Here is an 18312-nt window from a genome sequence, read left to right on the forward strand (position 1 = left end):
GCCCAGACGAGGGAAGGGGAAGGAAGCCCTCGCCGCGAGCCGGCGTCTGGGCCGCCACACCACACGCCGCCACCGGCAACTTTCCCTCCCCTCCCCCCGCCCGGCTGCCGCGCGCAACTTCGTGCCTTTTCGCCCAGCACGTTCCGTCCCGAGCGTGTGTCCCCGGGGTCTCCTCCGCTTCCCTCACCTTCCGTCCTGTGGCGCGCGGACAACCCGGGCTGACGGGGGCGAGGGCGCGGGAGCGGCGGCGGCCGGCAGAGCGAGGAAGGCGGCGGCGGCGGCGGCGGTGCGCGAGGAGGAGCCGCGCGAAGCGGCCCGAGACCGGCGAGTGCCCGGAAAGGAAGGCGACGCCGCGGTTCGCTGCAGTCGGAATAAAGTTCGCGCCCTTTCCTCGGCGTTTCTCTCTGACAGCTGGGCGCTGGCGGCCACCTCCACCTCCACGCCCGCACCCCGGGCGGGGGGGGGGGGGGCGCCAAAGTTGTTTTTCCCATTTCCCACCGCGACCCGGGGCGGCGGCGGTGACGGTGGCGGGGGTGGTGGGGGGAGAAATACACATCCTCCCTCACGAAACCCCTGGAAATCTGAGGACCAACAACAACAAAACTAACCCGCTAATATTTTGCCAAAGGGAAGCAACATTGTAGTCACGACAGTTTTGCAGAGACGAGCAACTCGGGAGGCTCGCAAACGCGCCCCGGGTCGCCTCGCCCGCGGGCCTCTCCCCCGCCCCCCGCCCCCCGCCGCAGCCCCCACCCGGGACAGTCCGTTCCTCTTTTCTTTCTTTCTTTTTCCTTTTTTTTTCTTTCTTTCTCTCTCTTTTTCTTTCTTTCCTGTCCCGAGGAGCTGGGGGGACGCCGCAGGCTCCGACTCGGAGAGCGAGGGCGACCCTGGGCGCGTGTGTAAATCAGTCACCTGAGCGCAGAGGGGCCGCGGCGAGGGCGCGCGCGGGCGGGCGGGCGGGGAGAGGCGGAGGCGGCGAGAGCGGCGGCCCGGAGGAAATCGGGAGGGGGAGGGAAAGAAAGGCCGAGACAGAAGGAGCGAGAGGCGGCCGAGGGGCTGGTCCAGGCGCGGCCGCTAAGAGGAGACCAAGAGGCGGGGGCTGCACTTGACAACCAGCATGCCGAGATGGTAAGAAGTTTCCACCCTCCTTTCCTTTTTATTCTAGACTTAGTCGGACGGGAGCCCCCGCGCCCGCGCGCCCCCGGGGCCGCCCGGGGGCCGCGTTTGCCTCAAGTCCGGCGGCGTGAGGTGGACGGGGCGGGGGGGAGGGGGGGGCGCTGAGGAGGGCGGGCAGCCGACCAGCACCTCAGCCCAACCTGGCCCCTGCCGGGCTCCCGGGATCTCCCCTCAACTTGGCCCAAGTTTGCGAGGAGGGCTCGGGGCGGGAGGGCTGCGTGCGTGCGCGTGAGTGTGTGAGTGTGTGCGAGGGCGAGGGCGAGGGGCTCGGGAAGTTCGCCCCCTCCCGCGGCGGGCGAGGAAAGGTGAGCGGCCGGCGGGCGACAGGGGCTCCGGGGAGTGGGGACGGGCCCGGCGGCCGGGCGGCCGGGCGGCGGGGAGGCGGGGGATGAATGGAGCGGCGCGGCGAGCTCGGGCGGAGAGGAAAGCGTTTTCGGACAACGGTAACTTTTAAAACTTGCCCGCGAGTGAGGGCCGGGCGGCTGGGCGTGGGCGCCGGGGCGCGCTGGTGCGCCGCGCGGCGGGGACGCGGCCGCCGGCCCCGGCACCTTGGCGCCCCCCTCCCCCTCCCCTGCCGCTCTCCGGGGCGAGTTCGCGAACCCTCCCTCGGGAGACGCGGGGGGCGTAGGACGTGCCCCCCCGGAGGCTTGGTGGGCAGTGCGCGAACCCTGGGGCGGGAGCCTGCACCCGAGGGACAACGGGGATTTTTTTTCCGAGGTGCAGTTTTAAAGGAGCCCGTTTGTTTTACTTACACATTGACTGCAGGGTGGCATGTGGGGCCCGGGGAGGGGGCAGGATTTGCAAAATAATAATAATAATAATAATAATAAAAATAATAAAAAGGTAAAAAAAAAAAAAACCGTGGATGAGCTTCCCCCCCTCCCCCCCCGTGTAGTGAGGCTAAGAAAAGTTCCAAGTGTAAGTGGTGGAGGAGATGGGAAGGCGAGGTTGGAGCACCAGCCCCGTGTCCTCGAAGCGGCGTCTCTGCAGGGAGTCCGCCTGCGGATGAGCGCCCCGTCCGCTTTCGGGGAAAGTGATTTGTTAGAAATGGGGTTGGACCGCTCCCTTCCCTTAGTTTGCTTCCACCCAGTGCTGCCGTCGTTCCTTACCCCCCAGCTTGGCGAGCTCACCCACCGGGTTCTGCATGGAGATGGAGTATGTAGGGAAAAGGGAGAGATAGCGGGTTGGCGTGGGTTATTTTCTTCCCTCCCCCCCCCCCCCGCCCCGAATGTGACATCTCTTGTTTCAGTGATCAAAGTCACAACCGGAGTGTAGGAGATGCGACTGTCAGATGCAGGCGCGCGCGCGCGCGCACACACACACACACACACACACACACACAAAGTAGCGTGCGCCCAGGACTGTGGTTACAGTAACGCTGACAGAAATTAAAGTGGTTTTGAAAGCAGCGTGCGATTTATAGTGGTTCCCATTTACCCTAGAGTCAAGCTGTTGTACGAAAGACATCATAAAATGATCCTGGGTACCCAGGATTAAAGTGGCAGAAAGTGGCCTGCCTTATTTATTTATTTATTTATCGTACTTCGTGGACAGTTGCAATGCTGGGAACCTGTGTTTTAAGTGGAGGCGTCAAAACAAAGTATTAAATATATCTGTTTAGTGCTTGAGTTTTTCTTCCAGTGGCATCTTACGCAAGAACACTGTATAAAACCCGGTTGTAGGTATTATTTCTCTTCCCTTTCCCCCAGCCTGCATTCTATTTGCCCGCCCATCTATTCCCAAATACTAATCATTTTGAAAAGTGGCTAAACCCATTTGTTATCCACCGCTTTGTATTCTGCAGTTTTCAGATGTTAACTGCGCGCACACACACATACATGTTTTAACTGGAGGAATTTATTTCTGGCGCTATTATGTAGTGTGTCTTATTTGAAGACCTACTCAAAGAGTAGTGAGACCTTATACAAGTTAATAGAACTTCCTTTTTACCTTTTGGACTCACGCGCGCACACACACACACACACACACACAAAATCCCTTGTGAACCTTTACAGTGTATCTGTGTTTTTATGTTATATTTGTAGCTGTTTCATTTTATACTGTTCAGCCTTAATGAACTTCTTAGTTGTAGCTACTCTTTCTGTTCCCGGAGAGCAGAGTATTTAAAATCCAGATTGCTAATCACTCTACCGAAGTACAAGAGTATCTTCACCTGAGGGAAATGATACTGAACCTGAATGTGAACTCTGAGTATCTTGTGAGAAACGTTTGAGACCGTCTTTTCTTACCCCTTGAGAATATTAAGTTCGGTGGTGTTTGCACTTTGAACAAGAATCAACCTCCTGTGATTTTTAAAAAATAAATATTGAGAAAATATTAATAGCAGTTATACATTCCCAATGCCTATTTTTTTTTTCCCTCTTCTACCGGAAATGTAAGAGATCTGCCAGGCAGGGATATGTGATTACAAAAAGAAGCAGACAAAAGCAGAGCTGACTATTGCTATATTAAAATGTAAGTGTTACAGTTTGAATTTTCAAGTGAGAGTTTTTGAGTTCAGTGCTTTACATAACATTTTGTCCTAATCTTGCTTGCTGTCAGGGATGTTTCATGGTTGTGCAATTGCTGCAGTCAAGAATGCCAATTTGCATTCCAGGAGTGTCATTTGATTACTTTTATCTGCACAGCTCCAAGACCGGCCCAGACCTCTCGTTTCATCTTGCCATGTCACGAGTCAATGCTGTGTCGTCTTTTCAAAAATCTGCCTGATTTAGACAAGAAAGAAAAGTACTTTCATGTTGCAGCCGCAGTCCCCTGCTAACTTGTCAGCAGCAGGATATGATTCACTTGGGCCCAGAAGAATGGAACAGAGAGGCGGGTTAGGCGGTTCAATAAAGCCCACGGACAGGTAGTGTGTGACATCCCCAGAGAGCCACAGTTAATGAAGAACAGGTCTGCTTAGTTCTCCACACGCTGACCTGGTGCTGTCCCCACAGTTTTCTCATTTGATCTTTCCCAGCAAATTGATCTTTTCTTGTATTTTTTTGCCTTCCAAGTTAGTCCTTGTGGGACTGAAATTAGCAGAGCAACTTAAGTTGGATAATACAGCTGTTCAGAAAAGAAGAAATTGGACACTAGCTCAAAAAGGGGCGGGGGTTGGGGGTGGAGGGAGCTATTCTTTTTGTTGTTCCTGGGAATATTTCTTATATTAAGGGAGACCAGAATAGGTGGTGACTTGAAGTCAGTGATTCCTTTTATTTTTCATTTTATAGTTAAGGTTCATCACCACTATAAATATTCCTTAAGTATGTGAAAGATGGCCCTTGTGAGCTTGAGGAGTTCAGTTAAGGTTTTTTTTTTTTTTTTTTTTTTTTTCAGTTTAGCATTTTTCGTATTCACTTGTTTGAAATGATTTGCCAGACGACTGTGGAGCTTTTATGGCTATTATAAGATAAATTAAATATCAGTGGTGTACTTAACTGTATTATTTATATAGCCTTCTAAATAACTGCAATCCTAAAATACCCAATGCTGAAACTCAGAAAAGATTAAGCAATTAAGAAAGGTATTACCAGTGTTGTGTGTAAATACTATGGCATGTGGAAATGTTTTCTACAGTGACCATCAGCATCTTTTGTTTTATGGAAATCCCACAGATACATTGTTCATAATTTTTTTTTAATTTCAAGATTCTGCATTTAGATGTAGGTTTTTAGAACTGAGACTGGATCACAGATTTGAATTTCTGTAGATATTCATACATGTTGTTTTTTGAGACGAAAATTACTTTTAACTAGCTTGATAAATGCAAGTTGGGAATGTATATGTAGTTTAAACAGGTTAAAGTTTCACTCTATAATTTTCTATATAAAGCTTAGGTTGGAAGCAATTAATAGATTAAGTTAATGTGGATATAAGGAGCAGTGCTTTCTGAATTCCCCTGCAGATGGTCTCATTTACCATCTACATCCTTGCAAGAAACAGTTGAAAACATTTCTTGTGGAAGGGGAGGCAGCCTCAAATCTTTTCTGTTGGTTGGGAATTACATAGGATCCTTGGTTAGTAAACTCCTCTCTAAAGAGCTAGAGGGAGCCTTATGATTTTATTAGATATACTTAAGGTTAAAAAAAAATCACTCTGGCAATCAGAATGTTGTAGGAAAAGAGTAGATAATGAATACTGGCTTAATGTTTAGGCTTGGAGGTGCTATTGGGTTTGTTTGTGTTTTATTTTTTTTTAAGCTCTGACAGAAGCAACAACTTTCTACAAGAACAGTTAGGTAGTCACCTAAGAATTCTAGGGTTCTGCCTTTTATGTAATTTGAAGATCAAGCAAAATGCAACCAAATACACCTTAAATCTGATTTGGTTTGCTAAATACTGTTTGTTGTTTTGCCAACTGAAGGAGTTCTGTTAGGAGGCCACTCTTCAAAGTTCTTTTAAAAGTAACTTCCTACCAAATCACTGAGGAGGGGAATACCTTCTTTCAGTTCACTAAGGACAACCTCCTTTCTGTAAATAATGGTTTTGAAGTAGTTCTACATACAACTGCCTTACTCTAGAGGGAAGACTCCTTTAGAATAAATGCTTCATTTATAAGCATAATATAGTAAACCATTTATAAGGCTAATATATTAGGAATCAATAAGTAAATTAAATGTAAAGAAATAGAATTTAAGAAGTATTAAATTCAGTATTTTTAATTTAATTTCACAGTTGTTTATCAGTCTTTCCACTAAAATTTGTGATATGTTTACATTAAAGGGTCATTGATCATAATTGCTTTAATATTTATATACTAGTTTTTAGTAGCATTACTTGGGACAACCTTATTTACCATTTAGGTAAATAATATAATCCAGTGAGATAAACTACCCAGATTTGTCTTTTTTTTTTTTTCATCTTTCACACAGTAACTCTCATTATGTTGCTAGCCAATAAAAGTCTTTATTTGTTGCTTATTAAAACCCTCAGTACACTCAAGAGTTCAGCTATAATTTAATTTGGCTGTTCAAAGAGGCTCCCTTGTTTTAAAACATGTTCTCAGTATGCTTTTACCATTTATTGTGAACCTATATTCTAACCTCATGCATATGCATAGGATGATTTTACAGATAATCAGTTTTTAAGTTTATGCCATAGCAAAGTTGTAACTTTTTTCTTTTTTCTCTTTTTTTTTTAAAAAAGTACCTAACAATGTCTTTTTTATTTTTATTTTTATTTTTTAATTTTTCCCTTGTAATTCTGGAACATTTTTTTTCCTTGGTGATTTTTTAATAGTTTTGCTATTATAATTTTAAAATCAGTTCCCCAAGGTATACAACCTTCTCTTAAGGTGTAGTGAGGACACTAAAGTAAAAAAAAAATAAAAATAAGAAAATCCAATAATTAAGAATGTTAGTTGAGGACGTTTCACTTTTACGGTCACTTGAAATTACAAAAAGCTTGCCTTGTATACTTCACACATTGCTAGCATGATACATTCAGTTTCCTTATAGTAAGCGGCTGGGATGTTTTGCAATGAATGGAAGATGGCTGGAGAGTTCTGGTGATGTTCGTAACAAATCATGTTCTCAGAAAACTAGAACTTGACTCTAAAACTCTAAGATAAGTATCAGGAATTCTTCCACAAGGAAGGCCGAATGTGGAACTGCTAAATGAGTCATTGGATGTATATCTTACCAGTGGGAATCACATCAAACCAGCTCTCTAGATACAGTATTTAATAGTTGTCAAAATGTACAGTATTGTCTTGGAACTTGTGGTTCATGAGTTCATAGTTCCAGCTTTTTTGTGTTTAGTACAAAGATGTAACAACCCACACAAAACATTTTTCTCTTATTATGACCTTACATTTGCCAAAGTGCCCCATGCTGAAATTCCTTTTCAGTATCCTTTTTTTTTTTTTTTAGTCCAAAGCCAGACGTGTACCCAGACACAAAAGCCTCTGTGTATAGCAAGCTGTTTTAAATATTGTGACTCGACGATGTGCTGTCCTTTCTCTGCTTGAGCCAAGGATCTCTGCTCAGTGTCTGTGGATTACCAAGCTCCTTCTTTATTGTACCTCTTGTCAACTATTCCTATTCATTTAACCTTTCATTAGTGTCTGTGCAGCTTCACTGTCTAGAAATGCAAGGAAAAACCCAAAGGCCCCACTGTCACAGTTATTAGATTTCTCGGTTACATCCCAGCAACCATAAAGAAGTAAGAGTCGACACTATTGTCATGCGTGCTGCTGTCCTGGGGTGCAGCTCTTCTGTGCATGTCAAGGACATGTGCCACATGTTGATATGCATCCCAGGGATAAATGCACAACATGGGGGATAGGCCGATGCTGGCAGTAATGAGCTTTGTAGGAGTTATTGCAAAGACCAACAGTTTGTGAAGGAATTTTGCTTAACAGGCCAAGGAGATAGACAGAGTTGAGGGCTGCCAAGATTTGCCTGTGCTGGAGCTTGTCAGTCACATTGTTTTCATCTAAACTTCATTTGAGGGGAAAACTGAATATGTTTGACAGCAATGAAAAGTCTTATTTTCAGTTTTTAATCCTTCAGAGGACAAAAGTAGTATTTCTGGTGACTAGTATGTTATAACTAAATATTTTTTATGCTAACTGAATTGTGTATATTAATGGATCTATTAACAGTTTGTCTTATATATCTAAGAAAAACTGATATTTTATAGATGCATATGTTTTAAAGTCTGTATAAAAGGAATGTGGCCTATTAATTTTCCTGTGCTATTTCCCCCTTTTATATCCCTCTAACAAAGCCTAGTGTTATCACTTGATTCTTTATGTCTTCGCTTTGTTGCCTCATTGTAAAGGAAGAACAGGATGAATATCAGATCATTTTCAAGTCATAATAAGGACAAATCTTTGCAGATTTTGCATTGGAAAATACTACTTTGACATCATAGAAGACTCATAGAATTACTTTTTAAGAATTTTTCAAAACATGTAAATAAAAAATAGTAGATTATAATACCTCATCTCTCTTTAACAAAAGTTATTTTTTTTTTTGACAAGGAAAATCTGTGTGAATCAAACAATTCTGTCTTTCCCATTTAAGTAATTTTTGTGATTTTACCAAACTCTTTCAGGGCTCTCCAGTAACTTTGCAAATATATTATTACCCAATCCCTGTAAAGTTATTCATCGTTTTTTACTTGACCCTACCTTTTTTAGCCAAGGCTTCTTAATAGTTGTATTTGAAGTTTTTCATGATGTCTTGTGAATGTATTAATTGGCTTAGTTATCCTTGTTTCAGGGAAGAGAGCTGAGCTATTTTTCACACTCTTTCCCTCAGATGGGATGCTTTCTTCCAGGGAAATATAAATTCAATAATTGATAGCTAAGTGCCCATCCAGGGCATGTTCCAGTCTCTTGCTCATTGGGTGAAAATTCTGTATACATTATATTTAGATGAATCTGTCTTGATCATCTGAGGAGACATGGTAGCCTTTTCACAGATAAGGCAAGAGGGTATTAACCTTCCTCTTCTAACTGTCCTGTTTCCATTCATTATGGTTTGTGTTGGGTGAAGTTGAAGAGGAAAGAGAGACTTGTAGGCTATAATGTTAGCTGTACCCTTCCCCCCCTCAAAATAGACCCTGGAAGTAGGCCAAAGCTATATGGTAATTAAAGAGAAAAAGAATACATGGCAGTAGCTACTTTCTATAGGAACCCTGGGCTTCTTCTTCATCCAGTCATTATCTAAGTGCAGGGAGGTAGTGCATCATTATCTACTCCACAGTGAGAATAGCCCTGGAACTGGATTTCAAGACAGGCCCCATGCTATTCCATCCAGGTTTGAAAGCTTGCATTTCATAATTTGTAAAACAAGTGAGTTTGGTGAATTCTAAGTTATTTTTGAATTGGAATATTTTATATTTTATGTGATAGGACTGTATAATCATGGCAGATTACTATTTTTAATAATTGTATTGACATGTAATATACCAAACAATTCACCTGTTAAAAATGTACAATTAATATTTTATATTATGGATATAGCACCTTTTATTTATTCACCCAGGGATGCACCTTTTGGTTCTGTGAACATTTATATACCAATATTTTGTTTTCATTTCTGTTGGATATATACCTAGGGGTGGAATTGCTAAGTCATGTGACAACTCTGTCTTTAACTTTTGAGGAACTGCCATACCATTTTCCAAAGCAGCTGCATCCTTTTACATTTCTACCAATGGTGTGTCAATTTTCTAATGTCTCTACATCCTCCCAAACTTTGTTATTGTTTTTTTTTTTTATTTTAACCATGCTGGTGGGTGTGCAGTGGTTTTGATTTGCATTTCCCTGATGGCTTATGATGTTGAACATCTTTTTGTGTGCTTATTGGGCCATTTGTAGATGTCTATATAAAAGAGAACTGTCGGGCAGCCCCCGTGGTGTGCGGTTTAGCGCCGCCTGCAGCCCAGGGCGTGATCCTGGAGACCCTGGATCAAGTCCCACGTCAGATTCTCTGCATGGAGCCTGCTTCTCTCTCTGCCTCTCTCTCTCTGTGTCTCTATGAATAAATAAATAAATAAAATCTTTAAAGAAAGTAAAAGAGAACTGTCTCTTAAATCCTTTACCCATTTTTCACTTAGGTTATTTGTCTTTTCACTGTTAAGTTTTAAGAGCTGTTTATATACTCTGGACACAAGTCCTTTATTAGATACAGAATCTGCAAAAATTTTCTCTCTTGTGGGTTTTTTGTAAATTTTTTTTGATGGTGTCCTTTGAAGCATAGACACTTTAAATTTTGATGAAGTCCAACTTATTTTTTCTTTTGTCATTTGTGTTTTTGGTGTGCTAAGGAGCATTATCTAACCTAAGGTCTTAAAGATTTACCCTTGTTTTTTTCTAAGAATCTTACAGTTTGAACTTACACATTTAGGTCTGTATTTGGATTATCTTTTGTGTATAATATGAAGTAGGGATCTAACTTCTTTCTTTTGAATATGGATATCCAGTTGTTCCCAACACTATTTGTTGGAAAAAAAATTCTTAACCCCATTGAATTATCATGGCACATTTGTTAAAAATCATTTGACTGTAGATGTGAGGGTTTATTTCTGACTCTCCATTTTGTTCCATTGGCTAGTGTGTCTCTCCTTTGCCAAGTACCACACTGTCAAAATTACTATAGTTTTGCATTAAGTTTGTAACTGACAAATGTGTTCCAACTTTGTTCTTTTTCAGGATTGTTTCACTATTCTTGGTTCATTAGTTTATTTAAAAATGTGTGGTAGAAAGCATAACATGAAATTGAACAACTTAAGGGATCCCTGGGTAGCTCAGCAGTTGAGCACCTGCCTTCGGCCCAGGGCATGATTCTGGAGACCCGGGATCAAATCCCGCATCGGGCTCCCTGCATGGAGCCTGCTTCTCTCATAAATAAAATCTTTTTTTTATAAATCTTAAAAAAAAAAATTGAACAACTTTAACATTAAGTGTATATTATAGACAGTATGTTAACTGCATTTTTTGTGCAGTACATTTTTAGAACTTTGCCATCTTGTAATACCGAAACTCTGTTACCTACTGAAGAACAACTCCCATCTTCCTCCTCTTCACAGTCCCTGCAACCACCAGTTTACTTTATAAAAGTTTTACTATTTTATTTTATTTTTTGAAGATTTTATTTATTTATTCATGAGAGAGAGAGAGAGAGAGAGGCAGAGACACAGGCAGAGGGAGAAGCAGGCTCCATGCAGGGAGCCCGACGTGGGACTCCATCCCAGGTCCCCAGGATCACACCCCAGGCCAAAGGCAGGTGCCAAACCACTGAGCCACCGGGTTGCCCGAGTTTTATTATTTTAAATAGTTCATATGAGTAGAATAATTCAGTATATATTTTTCTGTAATGGTCTTATTTCATTTAGCATAATGTCCTTGAGGTTCATCCAGTGTTATAGCACATGACAGGATTTTCTTCTTTTTTAAGATTGAGTAATATTTCATGGGTGCCTGGGTGGCTCCTTTTGGTTAAGCGTCTACCTTTGGCTCAGGTCATCATTTCAGAGTCCTGGGATCCAGCTCCCCTTGGGCTCCCTGCTCAGTGGAGTCTGCTTCTCTCTCTCCCTCTGCCATGCCCCCTTGCTTGCCCGTGCGCGCACTCTGTCTCTCAAATCTTTTTTAAAAAGATTGAATAATATTTCATTGTGCGTTACATACCACATTTTCTTTATCCATTCATCTAGATGGACATTTAGGTTGAGTCTACCTCTCGGCTTTTGTGAATAAATGCTGCTGTGAACACAGATGTGCAAATAACTGCAAGATTGTGCTTTCAGTTCATTTGTATATATATCCAGAAATGGGGTTGCTGGATCATAAAGTAATTCTATTTTTAATTTTTTGAAGAACCTTCCTACTATTTTCCATAGCTGCTGCCCTATTTTATATTCCCACCAAAACACAGAAGTTCCCGTTTTTCCACGTTTTTGCCAACACTTGTTTTTTTCTTTTTTTTTTTTTAAAGATTTTATTTAAGATTCTATTTATTCATGAGAGACAGAAAGAGAGAGAGAGAAGCAGAGACACAGAGGGAGAAGCAGGCTCCATGCAGGGAGCCCGACATGGGACTCAATCCTGGGTCTCCAGGTCAGGCCCTGGGCTGAAGGTGGCGTTAAACCGCTGAGCCATCCGGGCTGCCCAAAGATTTTATTTATTTATTCATGAGAGACACACAGAGAGAGACAGAGACACAGGCAGAGGGAGAAACAGGCTCCATGCAGGGAGCTGGATGTGGGACTTGATCCCGGGACTCCTGGATCACACCCTGGGCCGAAGGCAAGCGCTAAACTGCTGAGCCACCCAGGCATCCCTCTTTTTCTTCTTTAATAATGGCCTTTCAGAAGGTGTGAGGTGATATCTCTTGTGGTTTTGATTTGTACTTCCTGGTCATTAGTGTTGTTGAGGATCCATTTTATATACTTCTTGGCCATTTATACACACACACACACACACACACACACACACACACATATTTGGAGAAATGTCTATTCAAGTCATTTGCCCATTTTTAAATCAGATTATTTTGTTGTTTTTGGGTTTAGGAATTCCTTGTATATTCTGGATATTAATCCCTTCCCAGAAATACGATTTACAAAAATAATGTTTTTGTCCATTTAGTATGTGTTTTCACTCTCTTGATAACTTCCTTCGCAGTACAGAAGTTAAGTTTGATGTAGTCCCATTTGTCTTTTCTTTTGCTGCCCTTTGCAGTTACCTTTAAAACTCAGATTTATCTTATCCTCAGTAGAGTAAAGCCTACATTAAGAGAGTACATCTACTGTATAGATAAAGAACCCTTGGTAGTACGTAGGGGGACAAGAAATATGCCATTTAATAGCCAAAAGATGATGACTCTTAGTTACTTGTGTAATACCCTGGTCCAAATTTGATGTTCCTTTCTTTCTTTCTTTTTTTTTTTTTTTTATGTTTCTTAATTATCATTGATTTTGAAAGTATTCTGGGTGTTCTGTGTAAGAGAGACACTTCATTTCCTGGAGGGTGAAATTAAGTACCTAGAAATAATTTTTCGGGTTTTATAAATACCTCAAAAGGAAAGGGGAAAAAATTGGGAAAATTTGTCTTTCTAGACATTCTGTCGTAACTAGAAAAACAACCAACAGTGCTTAAAACGGAAAATTATTGTATGCTCTCAAACCCAAACTAACTTGCTCCAGTTAAGTTTTAAATAAATACCATGTTCAAATCTGGCATGGCACATTGGGAAACATGAGCTTGTTTTAAAGTTTACCTGGAAAATATTTTTTTTATTTTTAAATTTTTATTTATTTATGATAGTCACACACAGAGAGAGAGAGAGGCAGAGACATAGGCAGAGGGAGAAGCAGGCTCCATGCACCGAGAGCCTGACGTGGGATTCGATCCCGGGTCTCCAGGATCGCGCCCTGAGCCAAAGGCAGGTGCTAAACCACTGCGCCACCCAGGGATCCCACCTGGCAAATATTGTAATTTAAATACTTCTTAGTTGAATTAGAGAAACTTGAAAACAAATGAAAGGTAAATTAATTTGGAGGCAGCTATGTTGTATCATTGTTGAATAAAAAAGGACAACTGTTCCCTTAAATTTCTGATTTTCTCTTTATTCATGCCATTAAAGACTTAGATTTATTTCCGTTGAAATAATTGCTTTTCTGGTATTCTAATGGGCCCTTCTTGCTTAACTGCATTGTCTATTTTTGGCCTTTGCCAGTTATTTTGGATAAAAGTTTCATTCATTCAGTAACAACTTAATTAGATGGTTAATCAAATATAAATGTGGAGAGTATGTATTTTTCCCCTTATCAGTGTTTACATGTATAAATAGTAGTTGATTTAAAATTGAATCTTCTATCTTGAGGATTTACTTTTTTCTTTTTGAAAATTCTGTAGAGGAGATCCCTGGGTGGCTCAGCGGTTTAGCGCCTGCCTTTGGCCCAAGGCATGATCCTGCAGTCCTGGGATCGAGTCCCGTGTCGGGCTTCCTGCATGCAGCCTGTTTCTCCTCTGTGTCTCTGCCTCTCTCTGTGTCTCTCATGAATAAGTAAATAAAATCTTAAAAAAAATTCTGTGGAGAATTTAAAATCATTTGTAAAGATTAGCATGGTAGAAAATTTTGTATTTACCAGATACTTGATTTTTGGTTATATATACATTTCATTATGTTAAATGAAACATTTTGTTAATGTTGAAGAGAAAAATTTATGCTACTTGTGGAATAACAGTCATATTCTTGGTATCAGGGTTTGGGGACATAAGGTAATTAACTAGAACAGTACAGACAATATGAAGAAAGTCACTCAGTTTTCTGTCCTGTGGTATCTAATCTCCCTGTAATACACATTTCACTCTCTAGTGGATTAGTGAAGTTTATTCTATCACCGTGTACATATGTTAACAGGTATGCTTTTGGAAGTTCAATGGATAGTTCACATTTTCCTTTCATTCAGAGTGGTGATTGGAACCACAACATTATATGTGTTTGAATTGGTTTTCGATAGATTAACATATTAACTTCAGGATACATTAACTCTAAGTGATATTAAAAAGTAAACAGTTTATAAACCTAGAAATTATGTGAGAATTTGAGCGATACTTTTTATCCTAGGAGAGTATTCTGTGTAAAAAATATTTTCATGTAAAGGACTTATGTTTGTGCTTTGGTCTTTGCAGCTTTACTATGTCCATGAACAGCAACCAGTCACTGACAAGACATTTTTGTGTACAGAGGACAGTGGTCATTAGATCTAATGGAGTGTGTTTGTGTGGAGGGGAGGACATCTATAAGAAACTGACAGTTTGCAACTTCCTTATTGGGGAGGGAGAATACAGAATAGTATGTTTTATTGAAATTTGGTGGGTGATAGTAGAGATTGGTTTAGTGTTATATTTTCATACTGTAAAAATACCTGGTATGTTGTTTTTTATAGTTTTGAGTATACGTGTGGACGGCATAGATGAATATTAAGTATGTTGCTGAATGTTATACTGATGTCAAATTGTATTTCTGAAATACATATATGCCAGACTAATAAAATCTGTTAGTATCCAGCAAGTAAATGTTTGCTTACTATATGTAGAATTAACTGGTTGTGGATGTGCATGATTTAATAAAAATTTTAAAAGATAATTTAAAAAATTGCAGATTTTTCTATTCAAACTGTATGTTTGGCATAGGCATGAGCATTGTAGTTGTCTTCATTTTCCAAAGTCGATACAACTTTTAATTATTTTCAGATCTAACAACTTAATAGGCAATTGAGTTTCTGTGATATACATGACACTCCTTTAGGTGCTGTAGGTATTACACGTGAGGTAGAAGCTATAATCCTAACATTGAGGAACACAAAGTTCCTGTACAGGAGGATATTCATTATCTTAGAATGACCATATTCCAGGGTCTGACTCTGGTCTTTGTATGCTTAGAAATCTAATTTTATCTATATGCTTTTGCAAGAGATCTGTCCTTCATGGGCTCATTCAGGATGATCACTGACAGAAGGATAGAGAGTAGATACACATGTGTGCAGGCATACATGCTGTGTGAACGTGTGTGTAGCTGCTCACTGTAATAGTTGAAATACTCATATACTTCTATTGGCATGCTTAACACATTCTTTCCTTTGAAGGCAAATGTAAGTAGGGAGTGAAATTATAATCCAGACATGCTCATCACTACTTTATGAATTTGGGATTTGAACAGAGAATGTTACGGATGCAGATGGGGGGCGTTAAGGGCCTCTTCTTCAGGGAAAGACTTTCCGGTGGCCTATATTGTTACAGTGTGCACATTGGACTCCCGTCTCCTGGACTGTGTTTGGTAGAGCACTGACAAAATTTACTCCTTTTACTTTTTTTCTTCCTATTCCCCTTCTTTTTAAAATATATTTATTTATTCATGAGAGATACACAGAGAGAGGCAGAGACATAAGCAGAGGGAGAAGCAGGCCTCCCACAAGGATCCCAGGACCCTGGGCATCATGCCCTGAGCCAAAGGCAGATGCACCACTGAGCCACCCAGGCACCCCTTCCCATTCCCCTTCTAATCAACAAATTCTTTTTTCTTTAAATATGTTAATATTCTCAGGCAGATATTTGTCAACTGTCTTGGGAGCTACTTGTTAAGGTGACTTTGCATCTGCGTGGTTTTTATGGATCTAATGCAGATGGCAATCTCATTTCATTTGTTTTAAATTTCTTGGGAGATACCTTACATGTAATGTGTTTTGTGTATGAGAAAGGTGTGAGGCCATAGTATAAGACAGCAGTTTCTTGGGGAAAAAGAGATGCTTGTTGTTTTTTAAAAATTAAAAAAAAAAAAAGCCTTGAGACCAGTTAAATATATGGTAAAGAAAGTTTCTGTTGTTAAATACCTTGTAGAGATATTTAGATCTGAGATTTGCCTGCTATATATAGGTGGGATAAACTGCAATACAGATGTGTACATTTACAGAGATTTAATCTGTATATCTATTTTTTAAAAAAGATTTTATTTATTCATGAGAGACACACAGAGAGAGGCAAAGACCTAGGCAGAGGGAGAAGCAGACTCCCTGTGGGGAGCCTGATGTGGGACTCGATCCCCGGGCCCCTGGATCTCCGGGATCAGGCCCTGAACCAAAGGCAGATGCTTAACTGCTGAGCCACCCAGGTGTCCCTGTGCATCTACTTTCTTTATGATAGAAAAAAAATTCAGTTGTCTTGGGCTTCTCTTTTCCATTATACAATTAAGTTCAAGATTAGATTTTAAAGATTCTTAATTTTTCATACTGTGTGATGCTCAACAACACTATTTTTTTAAAAGATTTTACTTATTTGACAGAAAGCTTGCATGTGTGTGCATAAGTAGGGGGAGGGGGGAAGGGAGAGGGAGGGAGATGCAGCCTCCCTACTGAGCAGGGATCCTAATGTGGGGCTCCATTCCGGCACCCTGGGATCATTACCTGAGCTGAAGGCAGACACTTAACCAACTGAGCCACCCAGGTGTCCCAACATTTCTTTATATTACATTATTTTATGGATGCCAAGAGACCAAAAGGCCAAAAGGCTAACGCTATACCTTTAATGATCTATTAGTTGATTCCAGCAATTTCCCAGCTCCCACCCCCGTTTTTTATTTTCCTTTTGTCTTTTGTTCCATTTAAAATACTTCGATAGCAGTTAGATTCCAACCAAACAGAAGAATTTGTTAAGAGAGGGTAGAGGGGATGAAGCACTGAACATCCACTAGAAGCCAGAAGGATGGATGTTGGTGGACCAGGGAGCCACCTGTTGTTGTGGTTTCCTTAGATCTAGGCTGACTTATCCTTGCATCCATATTTTCAGTCTGTAGTCTGGAAGTTTTACAGCAGTCATGGTACAATTGTGTAATGTGGGAATTTTCTTATTTAAAACCACAGGACTTGGGATGCCTGGGTGGCTCAGCGGTTGGGCGTCTGCCTTTGGCTTGGGTCATGATCCTGGAGACTTGGGATTGAGTCCCACATGGGGCTCCCTGCATGGAGCCTGCTTTCGTCCTCTGCCTGTGTCTCTGCCTCTCTCTGTGTGTCTCTCATGAATAAATAAATAAAAATCTTTAAAAATATCAAAGAAAAACCACAGGGCTTGGGGCATCTGGACGGCTCAGTGGTTGAGCATCTGCCTTTGACTCAGGTCTTGATCCCGGGGTACTGAGATCCAATCCCGCATCGGTCTCCCCGCAGGGAGCCTGCTTCTCCCTCTGCCTATGTATCGGCCTCTCTCTTTGCGTCTCTCATGAATAAATAAATGCAATCTTAAAAAAATCCCACAGGAATTAATAAATTCCAAATATGAAATTTGAAAAGGAGTCAGAGGTAAAAATAAAGTGGGGGTGATGATGGAGAGAATGGAGTGTTTACACAGGAAATGTTGGATGCTGATAAAGATAAAAAAATACATCAGAAACAAAGAGCATGTTCAAACAAATGGCATGAGACTTGTTTTTTTTTTTTTAAATTAATTTTTATTTATTTATGATAGTCACAGAGAGAGAGAGGCAGAGACACAGGCAGAGGGAGAAGCAGGCTCCATGCACCTAGAGCCCGATGTGGGACTCGATCCCGAGGCTCCAAGATCGTGCCCTGGGCCAAAGGCAGGCGCCAAACCGCTGCGCCACCCAGGGATCCCGAGACTTGTTTTTATGTGCTTCTAGGACACCATATTTAAAAAAAAAATTATTCATTTTAGAGAAGGAGAATGTAAGCTGAGGGAGGGGCAGAAGCAGAGGAAGGGAAGCAGACACCCCACTGAGCAGGAAGCCAGACACAGGGCTAGATCTCACTAACCTGAGATTATAATCTGAGCCAAAACCAAGAGTCAGACTCTTAGCCCCGTGGGTCCCCCATCCCGCTGCCATTTTTCCCCCAGCATCTATTGGGGTTTCTGCCTCTTGTGCTCCTCATCTGCTGGGCAAGACCTGTTAGATCTGCCTCCCAGATACCACTCATTTACTACTTCTGCTGCCATTACCCAGGTCTATAGCACCATCATCCTTTACCTGGAATGCTGTAGTATCTTCTGATTGGTCTAGTGCTTCCACTCTTGTCTCCTGCTCACGACATTTCATACTACTCTTCACAGAGAAATTACTTCCTGTCTCAACTCCTTCCAGTGACTTCTTATTACAACTACAGTATAGTC

The 18312-nt window shown here is 41.6% G+C and overlaps 1 protein-coding gene and 1 long non-coding RNA gene across 12 annotated transcripts in view; one reads left to right on the plus strand and one right to left on the minus strand.

The window, feature by feature from the left end:
• Positions 1-325, minus strand: part of LOC121494731 — a 74908-nt gene extending 74583 nt beyond the window's left edge. For both annotated transcript variants that reach the window (XR_005988851.1, XR_005988850.1), the window contains exon 1: positions 188-325. This is a non-coding gene — a long non-coding RNA (uncharacterized LOC121494731). The remainder of the gene's footprint in view (positions 1-187) is intronic.
• A 675-nt stretch (positions 326-1000) lies between these two features.
• BNC2 (basonuclin 2) overlaps positions 1001-18312 on the plus strand; it is a 443558-nt gene continuing 426246 nt past the window's right edge. For 3 of the 10 annotated variants that reach the window (XM_041761505.1, XM_041761503.1, XM_041761506.1), the window contains exon 1: positions 1001-1128. In XM_041761505.1, coding sequence (XP_041617439.1) covers positions 1126-1128 — 3 coding nt within the window. In that variant the 5' untranslated portion in view covers positions 1001-1125. Of the gene's footprint in view, positions 1129-1459; positions 1482-3828; positions 4046-18312 lie in introns of those variants that run through there. The other 7 variants (XM_041761490.1, XM_041761493.1, XM_041761507.1 and 4 more) reach the window with 6 other exon arrangements.

Source organism: Vulpes lagopus, chromosome 7, assembly GCF_018345385.1.
Source record: "Vulpes lagopus strain Blue_001 chromosome 7, ASM1834538v1, whole genome shotgun sequence".
Lineage (NCBI taxonomy): Eukaryota > Metazoa > Chordata > Mammalia > Carnivora > Canidae > Vulpes > Vulpes lagopus.